Source organism: Lolium perenne, chromosome 1, assembly GCF_019359855.2.
Source record: "Lolium perenne isolate Kyuss_39 chromosome 1, Kyuss_2.0, whole genome shotgun sequence".
NCBI lineage: Eukaryota > Viridiplantae > Streptophyta > Magnoliopsida > Poales > Poaceae > Lolium > Lolium perenne.
The window spans coordinates 580246-592484 of NC_067244.2; the positions used below are offsets into that span (position 1 = coordinate 580246).

Consider the following 12239-nt stretch of genomic DNA (forward strand, 5'->3'; position numbering starts at 1 on the left):
AGCTAGTGGCTTGGTGAGTGAAGCTGCATGGTGCTGGGCAGCGTACTTATAGTGTGGTAAAAGTGCATGTTTGGAGGGGCTGCACTAAGCAAGTGGGGGTTAAACATTTGGAAAAGTGCAGCGTAATGGGCAACAGAAACGCATGCCTGCCTAGCTGGGCAGCGACCCTTCACTCAGCTTAATTGGCTCAGATATTTCCTTCTGCAGGTACTAGCGAAAGTGCAGGCTAATCGCGCGCCTCTTTTTACCGACATGGATAGAAGTTAGGACATGGATTATGGGCAGGCATCATTAGGCATTACTACTACACTCAGCTTAATTAATTTGGTCAGATATTTTACAATCCTCTCTTTTCCCTGACATGGATGGAAATTGGGACATGGATTATGGCCAAGCATCATTAGGCATTAACTAGAGCATGATGGATATGAATTACAGTACAACAAGATCATTTATTTATACTACTGTATGTAGTACAAATACAAAGGAAAAACAAAGTGAAAAGACGGTCGTTTCGTTGGGCCACCACAGGTTCAGCCCAGCCCAGCCCAGCAGCAGCACACGGACGCACCGATCCAAGACCCTTCTTCCCCTCCCCCCGCGCCGCCACCGTCGTCGCCGTTTGTCCGTTGCATCCCACTCCTCCTGCCCCGCGCCGCCGCCTCCTCCGCCTCTCCGCTCCGATTCATCTTCCAGCCAGCCAGCCAGGTACGTACTCCTTCGTCTCCGTGACCCAAGGTTATATCCATCTATCATCGTAGAACCGAGGCGCTCGCTCGCTCTCGGACAGTCCCGGTCTAGTGTCCACCGTAGTAGGGACTCCGGATGCCAAGTGCCGGGTAACCCATGGCCATGCGTACCTACCTTTGTCCGTAGCCTAGTGTAGCACGCCGAAATCCCCTGCCTGCTCCTCTAACCCTGCTCTGCTCAGACCGTAGCCACCCGGCCAGCAGCAGCAGCATGTTTTTGATTTCCATAGCATCACCCGTTCAGGGGACACTGCGTCCAAGTGTCGAACTGTATGGCTAAAAAAAGTGTGACCGACCATAAATGTGACGGCAAACCAACCATTTGTCAAAGGTAATATAGTGTGAAGTTGTGAACCATGAACCCCAACTTTAGGCTCTGAACCTAACCAAACTATCTATATATTCATGGTGTGTCCGTTTTTTGGATAATAAATTCACCAACCTATATCGTCCACTAACTCTTAAAAATGCTTTGCATTACGAACTAGGCAGTGCTAATATTGGAGGCTAACAAAATCGGAACCAAAGATCACTGTCATACCAACTTTTAGTAGGGTAAACATTGGCTCAAAACCAAACATACCACTAAAGAGTCGGAACGTGGAGATGCTCTTCTATGGTTGTGAGACCATAGGTTGCAGCCATATGAGAGGTGGCTAGGAGATGGAGGAGGATACTTTTCTTACGGACCAGTTCGGGCTATGGGACCCAAACACATCAATCGATTTACTTTATTGAATTATCATTTTTATCCGAAATAACTACCATGCTAGAATGAGGGATATTTCGTGTAGGTCAGGCAACTACACCTTCCCACCCACGCCGCGTCGGTCCGCAGGGGGAAGGAACCCAAATCCCTCATTCGCAGCCACGGTGGTCCGCCCTTTCTTCTTCCCCACGACACCCCGCCCCCCGCCGCTGACGGCGAAATGGCGTCCCGCATCGCCTCTCGCCTCCTCCGCCGCCACGGCCCCGTAAGCCCCCCTCCCTCCCCATCTCCCTGCACGTTCTACCCTGCTATTGACCGATTTGCCGTGGGCAGCGGGTGCGTGTGATTTCGGGGGAAGGGATTTAGGGTTTGCGAGGCTGGCTCGGCGGTTCGGTCCGATGGGTACGATTCGCTTGGCTCGTCTCCGCGGGCTGGTCTCCTCCGGTGATTGGGGATCTCCGATTGGGTTATCGGCGGAGGCTGCTGTTTCGCATCGGGCGTGAGGCTGCGCCGACGGGTGCTCGGCGAGATGCCCCGCGCGCGGCGATTTGGTGTCTGTGGGTGGATTTGGCGTTCACGGGTTAGGCCCCGTTTGGTGCCAGTGTTTTATCAAGAGTTTAGACCGGTTTTGGGGTGTAATTTTCGGGCCCAACTAAAACACGTCAAAACACTTCTAGGCCGTTCGGTAGGCCGGTTTTGGCCCGGTAAGGCCCGAGAAAACCTCCCGAAACCCGTCGGGTTCGGGTTTAAGCGAAACGCCCCACCCCCCTCGCGTTTTCTCCTGGTGGCGCAGGGCGAGCGACGACCGCGCCGTCCGTTCGAGGCCGTCCCTCCGCCGGCAGCTCGAAGCTCTTCCTCCACGTATTCATCACCGCTGGCGAGGGCGGAGACATCCACGACCAGCTCTCCTCCACTATTGGAGTCGCAGGTCCAGGCGAAGCCGAGGAGTTCCGCCGCCCCTCGCCGACCAGTTCGTGCTCGCTGACGCGCCCTTTCGCCGCCCCTCTTCTCCACTGAAGCTGGGTTCATCTGTATGTAATATGTATCTCATTGCATCCTCTCCCCATGTACTGCTACAAACACATAGATATCTTAGGTTCTGAGGTCTAGGTTCTTGATGAGATCCGGTTCTTGCTTGTATACTTCTTGGCAAGGACGGTAGGTAACACAGTCTTGTGAATATCTGTGACATTTGGTATCTAGCGCTTCTGGGTGTTTGAGATATCCAATACATAGGCATCAAGATATCTGTTGGTTTTGTGTGTTCTTTACACCAAATGCTTGAGGTAGTGCGTGAAATTGGAGCTATTATACCCTTTTAAAATTGAAACTGAGTGGTTGGCTCGATCCTGAAATTGCAACATGGCCAGAACAGAGGATGGGATTTGCAGTACTTTTTGGCTAAGATGTAAATGCTGAATGTGCCGAAGTTTTTCTGGGTAAAATACAGGCATTCAAAACTTGTTCATGTGGCTTTCATAATATTCAAGAAAATAGCCATTCTCTACAGAAGAAGCTGTTTAGTCTAGAATATGGTGATGAAAAAGCGAGCCAAAGCGAAGTTGATACCTTGCTTTGGTTGATCGGTTAATTTCATTTCATAAACATAGTAATTAGTTAGAACCTTCTATTCTGTAGGAACCCTAAAATATTTTTATCAGGTGAGAACCTTAGAGATTATCCTATTCAGTAGGAGTATATTTTGATTTTATTGAAGGACAAATGATCTTGGCATGATCATATCTTCATCGTAAGAAGCTGGCAGTGTATCAGTTTACTCTGCACATATTCATAATCTTTTTTTTGAAGTAATATTCATAATAATTTATCGGTTGTTGGTTTCATTTTCGTTGAAAAAATACATATACTACTGAACCTGGTTCCAGATTACTTGCGGTACTGTTTAGTATTTGTTGTAGTGCGTTTGCTTCCTACCTGATCAAATGGCAAGCTAGAGTATGTTCATGCTGCCCTTTTGCTCTGCTTGAAATTGTCAGAGCCTGAAGGTATTTGCTGTTGGAACTGAGTTGAAAACTTATTAATTTGTTGTTAGTTCTGAACCAATGCTTGAAGATATTTGATGTTAAATCTTATTTTGGTGATTTTTTGACTAATGTTTATGTATTTTAGTCTATGTTTTGTTCAAACTGTCAAAAAGATATGTCTATCCACTTTGAATTCATCTATTTATTTCATGTCTCCGAAAGGTGGATTATGAGATCCGAGGCCATAAGCTAACTGTATCAATTAATGAATTTCTATCTATTTAGTGTAATTATTAAATTTTTATCTATTCTAGTGTGCTAAAAAATCAGATTTTTATTTATGATACAAGTCTAGTTTAAACAGTCAAAACACTTGAATACACTAGTATGTAAAACCAGTGTTCCAAACAAGTGTTTTGACAAGGGTTTTCTGTGAAAGGGGTTTTGCAGTGTTTTGGGTGGTTTATGTTTTCACCCAAAACACCCCTCAAAACACACAAAACCACTGACACCGAAGAAGGCCTTAGAGTTCCGTGCCAGGGCGTGCTCCGGCTGTTTTCCCCATTTCTATGGCTGCGTACGATGGACTGGAAGACGTAGAGTTGGTGACGCAGCATTGACTAATTGAGCATATTTTTTTCTCTCCTTTTTTTAGCAGAGCGCATATCTTTTTCTTAGGAGAACTGGGGTTTGGGCTTTCATCTCACCCGAGCCTTTTGCCACAACACCGAAAAAACCATGCTCCGCCGCGCTGTCTCCTTGCTAAGTGGGCGCGCAGCCTGGCTCTGCCGCCACCCGGTGACTGCCGCGGCAACATTGATCCGCCGCCACCCGGAGACCCGTATCAGCGCCGTCGACGCTCGGCGCTACCGGTGCATGGCCCGACGGATCCCGCCCACGAGGCCTGACGGCTACTCCACCTCCGACGGCGAGGACGACGAGGACCTAGAGCCGGCCGCCGGCGCGGACGGCGAGGAGCAGGAGGATGAAGACGACGAGGAGTTGGAGGGGTTCACGCTGGACCTCAAAACTGGAACTATCGAGGACGCTTTCGAGGACGATGACGAGGAGGAGGACCATAAGTAGCGCGAGGAAGGTGTTTGTGGAAATGACTAAGAGGAGAAGCTGTTTACATGCTCGCTGCTTTCATAGTTTGATTCTCGGTCGCACTGAATGTTAATTTCTTTGTAGCATGCCCGTACTTTTGGTGGTATTTGTAGCTTTGAGCCTTTGGCAATTGACATCATGGTAGACTGGTAGTACTTTTGGTTCTATTGTGGTATTGAACTGATTAATGCGCAAAAAGAAGATTGTGACATGCACCAGGTTCATGAGTACGAAGCTTCTTGGTTCGTTTGCTGCTTTGACATCGTAACTTGTCTTGACAGTATTTTTGACATCATACTATTGGTGGAACAAAACTAAGTCACGGAAAAACAAGTGCATCGTGAATAGAATTTTTTTGCGCATATGTGGTAAAATATTATCAGAGGATAGAGACCATATAGTCAATGTTTTAAGTAGGGCACTATTGCGGCACTAGCTTGTTCTGAGGAATGTCTCGCTAAATGAAATGTGTGTACAATCATCCGCTATAGCGTCATATAGATTTGTAGCACGATATATCTTCGTTATAGCGGATTTTAAGAGCTGCACTATTTTGTCATACTACGCTATTTTAAGGACTGATGCTACCATAAGAAGAAACATCCGCTTCTTTGAAACAATCTCGCCATTGTCTGAGTAAGCAACCAGATAGAGGATAGCCACGGCAGGCCTCTTCCCCTTGTTCTAGCTCTAGACTCAGTTTTGCAATGCCCGCCGATGTTGCTGGCGACATTTGATGGCATGTTCTAGCAAGCGAGGGTGGTGTCTCTGGCATTAGATTCACATGTGGTGACTATTTGAGGTCACAAGTAATTTGGGACCGAACTCTAAAGAGATTGTTGTGATAATTGTTGAGATGATGATGATGACGATCAGTCAGCACCCAGCAGAGTAACTATGTATCACACTTCCTTTGTCTAATCCAGCTACTGCTTCTTACATATTGCAGTGTGCATGCATGCTGAACCTAAGAATCATCACTTGTGTACACAAATTCAGATTACCCCCTGCTAGCTTTTTGTTTGGTACAGCGAAAACTCTATGGCTCTCAATTATTTTTTTTATCTCCCCATCGGAAACCTGAAAAATACTACAAAAAAATAAAGCAAGACGGATATTTTTGTTGTGATTTTCTGCAGCCATGGGTAAAGGCAGCTAGCAAGCCTGGAACATGAACTTCCCGGGCGAGGATCTGAACGTGCCTTACTTACCTACTAGTGTGATTTACTACTTGCCCTTTTAGATAAGGATTCTGACCCTGTTATTTGTGAGCTCGTACCTTCCGCAGTAGCCGAGCACCACTCTGTAACATGCCATAGAACCTATTACGGTTTGTTCTGTCCTGTGTTAACATGTAGCACGACATCATGGCGAAAGGAAGTAGATTAAATTATCTCTACCACTTGTAGTTGCATATCTGGATTCCGTTGTATAGCATCAACCGTGAGGGGTGCTGTCAGCCAATGTGGATATAAATATGTATGTAGGTTTTCCTTTACGAGTTGCATTGAAAGTGAGATCTGTTCTCTGCTCGCAGGTCTGGTAAAAATACAGAGGATTAAGCTGGGTATAGATTGCTATATTTAGTCTTGAAAATGCTACACAATGTCTGCCTGCAACAGCATGTTCTTATTTCCTCCACGACTTTTAGCTTGAATGGATCTCTGAGTGTATCCTTGTTGCTGACAAGTCCCAACACTATTTTCGGCTCTCAAGTTGCTAACAACCAGATAGACCTAGTGAGGTAGGTGACTGTTTCAGGTTCGATATTCTAGTGCTTGTTAGAGTGCCCGCCCTGTAAAGATGAAAGCTCTGTCTAGTAGTTCCTGTTCTGATGTAGAAACAACATTTGGTTGTTCTTGCACCCTATGCTTAAATCTCTGTATCTTCAAGCTGCCCCTGTAGTGTCCAATTCAAAATTGCACTTAGGTTGCTTGCAGTGATATGCACAACATGTAGATGTTTCATATTTGTGTCCCGCTACAAGTAAGCAAGTTCCTTGAATTCGATACCAGCATGGCACCACCCGTCTTGATTTATCGTGCTAATAACGTTTTGTGTCCTGCAGCAGCAGCACCGAGTTGAGTTGTTAGAGATGGCGGGAGGATTCAGCGCCCTGGGGCCCAAGACCAAGAACTTGGTGGTGGCGGGCGGGCTGACGGGGTTTGTCTTGGGCGTGTACTACTACACGATGCATGCGGTGGGTGGCACGGACGAGCTCCAGGTCGCCATCGACAAGTTTGAGGACCTGAAGAAGAAGGACGCCGCCGAATCCGCCGCCGCTGCGACAAAGCCCTCTGCCACAGGATCGTCATAAAATGCTGCTATAGTTCCCCCCCTCTGTAGTAGTCTGTAGCCAGCTTTGTATCTAGAGAAATTATTACTGCCTCATAAGCTACCCAGGAACCATGCTTTGATACGATGAAGAACAGTGACAGTGGGTCGCAGTGTCAGACGGAGATGGAAGCTTGGGTTTCAAAACTGATGTATTCTGGAAAAAAAACGTTTTGGTGTGCTGGCTGATTGTTGGTGGCAGAAATTTGCTGTTCCCTTGATAGTTGGTCGTCTTCTTTCTTCATGTCCAAGAAATTATTGTTTTTTTTGTGTGTTTGAAAGGGTCATGAACATAGCGTCTGTGTTTGTCTATGTACCGCACCGACCTCGTGTCTGAATAAATATGTTTTTTCTTGCTGTCCAAGAAAGCCGTGGTGCAATTATTAATATTCATTCACAAAGGGTCTCTTGGTATAAATCAGAAAATTCTACTTGCAGTTTTAGTCGGAAGCGTCTTGCAGTAGTATCGATCTACATGCGTGGTTGATCATTTGCTGGGTTCGATCCTGGGCGTCCATCTAAAACCCAACGGCGGGCGAGAACCCCGTTTCTATTTTGGAAGGAGTTGGCTGCTGATACGGAGACGTGTGGGATATAAACGAGACGAGATTCTGTTCCGAATAAACGAACGCGCGTCGACGAATCGAGATAAATCGGGAGAAGATCGAGCGGAATCGCCACCGCCCGGCGCTGTCTAGCCATTGCCGTCGCCGCCGCGGAGCAAGCTCCGGTGCTCGCTTCGCTTCCTGCTCTACTCGATCGATCGCCCACAGCTAGCTAGCAAGGCAGAGGCTTGACTTCCGCTTGTGCTCCCACGATGCTCGGCGGGATCGCCTTCGTCCTCGGCTCCGGTCAGTCTCACGTTCCAGACAGACCCCCTCTCCCAACACCCACATGCTTGCTATCTACGGTGCTCGAGCTCCTCGCCGGGTTCGTGAGTCAGGTCCTTGTGAATCTGTCTCTGTCCACGACGACGCTAGCCGCTAGGGGTTTTAAGATTGCTCCCGCTCCTAGCTCCGCTTGATTGTCCAATTGCTCAATACCTCTTCCCGCATGCATGGCATGTGGCTAGTCTAGAGCAGAATCAGCGCAATTTTCCCCAATTAGAGCTTGCAGCAGCTTCTCTGGTTGTTTATTTTCGCCACACAAGGCCAGACCTCTGCTTGACAAATACTGCATCTTTGAACAACAATATGCTCTTGAACCTTTAGCAAGATATACACCCACAGATTGTAATGGTCTGCAATTTCTTGAATTGTTCGCAGGGTATCTGTGGAATCAGCTTACGCCCGACGCCGCCAAGAATGTCCCCATTATCGGGGATGTACTCTCCACCGCCGCCAACGTAACTTACTGCCATCCTTTTCTTGCATTCAGGCATTCAACTCTATCATGATGTGTAATATACATCGCTGAGGCACCATCGTTGTAACCCTGCATGTGTTTGCTTGCTCTCTGCAGTTTGCCAAGGTCGTTGGGAAGGATGGCAAGGACACGCCATCATCTTCAAGCAGCACCGGCGACCAGCTCATGTCGCAGGTTTGTGGACGTGCTGTTCTGTTTTCGTGTCTGTCGCAGCGGATGGATGGCCATAAATGTTGTTGAAGCCATACTCATTTATGTTTGTGCCCTACTGACAAATTTCAGGTCAGTAGCCTCAGGGAGGAGATACGGCGAGCTCTACGCGAGAGGGAAGATGTCACGGTCATCGATAATACTTCAGGTCAGTGCCTGGTGATTTATTTCTATGCCCTGCATTGCCCTGTGGATACTGCATTTTGTTATTCTACAAAACACATGCTTTTCTCGCTGCACCTTTTTAAGTTACGAGTTGTGAATGAAGCAGAGCTCTTACAAATACGCAATATTTAGTTCAAGTTCTTAGAAGCAACTACTCCACGCATAAAAAGTTTTGCTGGAGATGATATGGCAATTACAAATTTGGCAGTGCTGACCTGTCCTGCAAAGTATACATATGAAGCTGGAGCCCTTGATGTTTCATTTACCTTTCATTGTTTTAGATTCTACTAGTTGTTTCCTTGTCTTGATTCCGAACCAAATTAATTTATACACATATCTTGTGTTGGACCTAATTTATGTTTTCATCACGCCCTTCAAATGTGCACTTATTTATCAATCTTTACGGTTCTGATCTGAATATGTGAATGATAATCATCCTTCCTTCTTCTTTTCCAGGCTCGGGTGCATATACAATAACAGCTGTTGTTGTTGCGGGGCTTGTCGGATATGCGTATATTAGGTGGAAGGTAAACTCTGGTTCTTTGACGCGATCAAAAAGCACACAACATGGAGGATGGAATACCATCCTAGATTATTCTAGTTGTAGCTAGTGTTTTATTATGCCATTCTAAATCTGAGAGGAATTTTACGGTACCCTGGTACTCTCTGAAGATGGACAGGAGTACCAAGCAGATCCGGCCATTCACTTGGCAGGGTAGTTTAGTTATTTTTAATTTATGTACGATTAATAATATTGCCTGAATTTACTCCGGTAAACCATGAAAATAGGAAACAACCCTCTTTCTAGTTGGGCGCCGGCCGGCAGCTATCTCTTCATGTCCGCCGGTAATCCCCTTGCCACTCCAGCTCAGGCGCCGGCCAGCCGCCGCACGTCTTCGTAACCGCGCTGGAGAGGCTGCAAATCTATGCCCCGATAGAAAACGCTAGTACATCTCTATCGCAGAGCCGCCGCTGCCGCTGCACGCTGCGGTCGGCGTGCCGCTCGACTTCTCATCTCGCACTCGCGTGCTTGCACGCCATATCTCCGGCGTCGTGTTGGTCCCTCTCTGGTAGACGGAACCAACCCACCCTATACTGATCGCTTGGAGTGGCCTCCTCTAATTTAGGATTTTGGTTAATGAAGAATTATAGGAGCGAGAATGATTATCACGTTACTAGATTTGTTGGGATTACCATTTTACCCTCAAGATCGGGGTACTCCAAGCTTTTTAACGGTGATACTCCGTAACCATCGTACCGGAGTACGAATGAAAAACTGTTCGTTAGATTGGGAGAAATGAACGGACCTCGTTAACTTCAGGGTACTGTAAAACTCCTCAAATCTGAAGTCATATCTGACAACGTCTCTACTTACCTATGAATGGCAGTCTGCTAGTATCTAAAGTTCGTGTGCAAATTTACAGGGATGGAAGATTAGCGATTTCATGTGGGTCACAAAGCGCGGTCTGAATGATGCCTGCAACGTGGTCGGAAACCAACTGAACGAAGTTACCGAAACAGTCCATGTAATTAATTCTTTTTCCCTGACTATTGTGCTTCCAACGGCACTCCAGTACTTCCTTAAACTTCCATCTTTGTCTTTCTTTCTTATTACAAGAAAATCATGTATATCTGTTTCTGCTATTCATTTGTTCAGGTTACAAAGAAACATCTAGCAGAAAGGATTGACCGGGTAGATGCTACTCTAGATGAAACACAACAAATAATCGAAGGGACAAGGGATGAGGTTGGAATATTCATGCCACATTAGTTTCCCATTTCTGGCTCTGATCCATTCAGATTTAAATAACAATGTTTAATTTACTGTCTTGTAGGTGGCAGTCATCCATGTAAATCTTAGCAGTTTCCAAAAGGAGCTGCAACAAGTTAACCGTACAGTTGAGATATGGGTAGGTGCCTTCTACAGCAACACGTTTGTACCTTATTATGTGTAGGGGCTAAGTATCACTCACGGGTGCACTCATTTATCTTGCACATGAAGGGTTCACGGCTTTGCTGTATCGAAGACACCCAGGATCGTACTGTGCGTGCAACTGAAGCCTTGGTTGGTTTCAGCCAACAAATGGAACATGGCCAGAGTAATAATTTTCGTCAGGTAAGTCGGCTTAGCCTATGGATTCCTTGTTGGCATGTTGCTTGCCTTGACACTACTGTGCTCCTAGATTCTTACTCTAACGAGATATTTTGAATTTTCTAGATCTCATCATTTCCAGCTCCAGATAAAATCTTTAGAAGGGTAAAGATTCCAGCCTTAATATAGTTTGAATCCTAAATCCCCATTTTTGAGTGTTTTTTTTTTACTTTGGTGTATGTGTTTCTTACTCCTGCATGTTACTTCCCTGCAGCTACCGCCTCCTCCGTTAGCTTTGGAAACCTCCTCATCAGAAGCTGAATCAGTCTCTACATTAGATGACACCCTGGTATGGTTTCAGTTTAACCGTACACTTTAACATTGTAAAGAATACCATATCGTTGTGCCGGAAATTTAATTCGGCTCCCGGGTGCGTATGCTCCCTCTAGTAAAAAATTATATTTTGAAATGTCGAATTTGGATAAAAAATTCTACGTGTACATCTTCATAATATACGTGTGTTCGTCAAGTTTCACGAAAAACCAATATTTTGTGTGGTCTATATAAAAAAGAGAAAGTTTATCTTGTAAAAAACATTATTTTTAGCACTGAATTTTGTCTTTTTTACACACGTCACATGATAAGTCGATTTTTTATGAAACGACTTTATAAGCACGTAGCACGTGAAGATGTACGTGCGAACTTTTAGTTTCATTTTTAAAAAAAATTTAAAATATATGTAAGATGCATTTCAAAATATAGAGAGCATATGGACCCATGTTCCAAAACACCGCTCCTCATCGTTGTGCTCTCTATAGTCATTGTTGCTTATACATATTAAGTTACTGCTTTGTGGATGATTTTAGTTTGACTCTCTTTTGCTTTCTAGGAAAACCGCAAGGCACTTCCACCAAGTGAAGGAAGCACAAGGTGGAAACTACCTGGGCTTGGCTTTCTGAGGACAGCATCCAACGTATGAGATGACACGGGCATGTACATGCATTGAAGAGGCCGGGGAATGCCCCTTTTCAGACGTGTTGGATGTAGAACTACAGGGCTCTTTTTGTAGATACAATCATCATCTGGATAAAAGCAGATCGATTTGCAACTTAAATCAACGTGTAATTATGTGTGGCCTGTATTATATGTATATATCTGTCGTGGTGGCGACTTACCGGCAGAGAGAGGGACGGGCACAGGAAAACCTCGGTGAACCGCCTTCTCTGGAACGGCTCCCTTGCCCGCTAGGCAGCAACCCGCCGCGTCGGCCGCGGGGCAAACAGAGGATGCCGTCCAACTCATTCACGCCGCTAGCCGTGACTGTGCGGTGCACCGGCGGTCGCCTCGACAACCCCCAGGAGCGCGGCGCTGCTCCATGCGGCACCGCCACCGGAGGATGGCCGGCGTGGCTCCTCAGGCCCCCGTGGCTTCCGGCTCCGCGTCCTCGTCAACGGCGGCGGCGTCTTCCAGCGAGCATATATGCGGAGTATTTCGGATATCCACCTAGGATTTCCCGCTTCGTT

General features: G+C 46.3%; 2 protein-coding genes across 2 annotated transcripts; both read left to right on the forward strand.

The window, feature by feature from the left end:
- The first annotated feature begins 27 nt into the window (after window positions 1–27).
- On the forward strand, window positions 28–7107 carry LOC127291710 (uncharacterized). Its single transcript, XM_051349514.1, has 5 exons — window positions 28–42; window positions 208–262; window positions 506–708; window positions 1544–1723; window positions 6619–7107. The coding sequence occupies exons 1-5, from the start codon at window positions 28–30 to the stop codon at window positions 6865–6867; spliced, it is 702 nt and encodes a 233-aa protein (XP_051205474.1). The 3' UTR covers window positions 6868–7107.
- A 543-nt stretch (window positions 7108–7650) lies between these two features.
- On the forward strand, window positions 7651–11824 carry LOC127294841 (uncharacterized). Its single transcript, XM_051324968.2, has 12 exons — window positions 7651–7735; window positions 8150–8229; window positions 8346–8423; window positions 8532–8607; window positions 9081–9151; window positions 10049–10150; window positions 10282–10371; window positions 10460–10534; window positions 10627–10740; window positions 10843–10881; window positions 10991–11065; window positions 11606–11824. The coding sequence occupies exons 1-12, from the start codon at window positions 7702–7704 to the stop codon at window positions 11693–11695; spliced, it is 924 nt and encodes a 307-aa protein (XP_051180928.1). The 5' UTR covers window positions 7651–7701; the 3' UTR covers window positions 11696–11824.
- The last annotated feature ends 415 nt before the right edge of the window (window positions 11825–12239 follow it).

Coding starts and splice junctions, on each gene's coding strand:
- LOC127294841 (XM_051324968.2), top strand. CDS start 7,702: ATGCTCGGCGGGATCGCCTTCGTCCTCGGCTCCG. Junction 8,230..8,345: donor TACTCTCCACCGCCGCCAAC/GTAACTTACTGC, acceptor TGCTCTCTGCAG/TTTGCCAAGGTCGTTGGGAA. Junction 10,535..10,626: donor ACCGTACAGTTGAGATATGG/GTAGGTGCCTTC, acceptor TTGCACATGAAG/GGTTCACGGCTTTGCTGTAT.
- LOC127291710 (XM_051349514.1), top strand. Junction 263..505: donor TTTTACCGACATGGATAGAA/GTTAGGACATGG, acceptor CAAAGTGAAAAG/ACGGTCGTTTCGTTGGGCCA. Junction 1,724..6,618: donor TCCTCCGCCGCCACGGCCCC/GTAAGCCCCCCT, acceptor TGTGTCCTGCAG/CAGCAGCACCGAGTTGAGTT.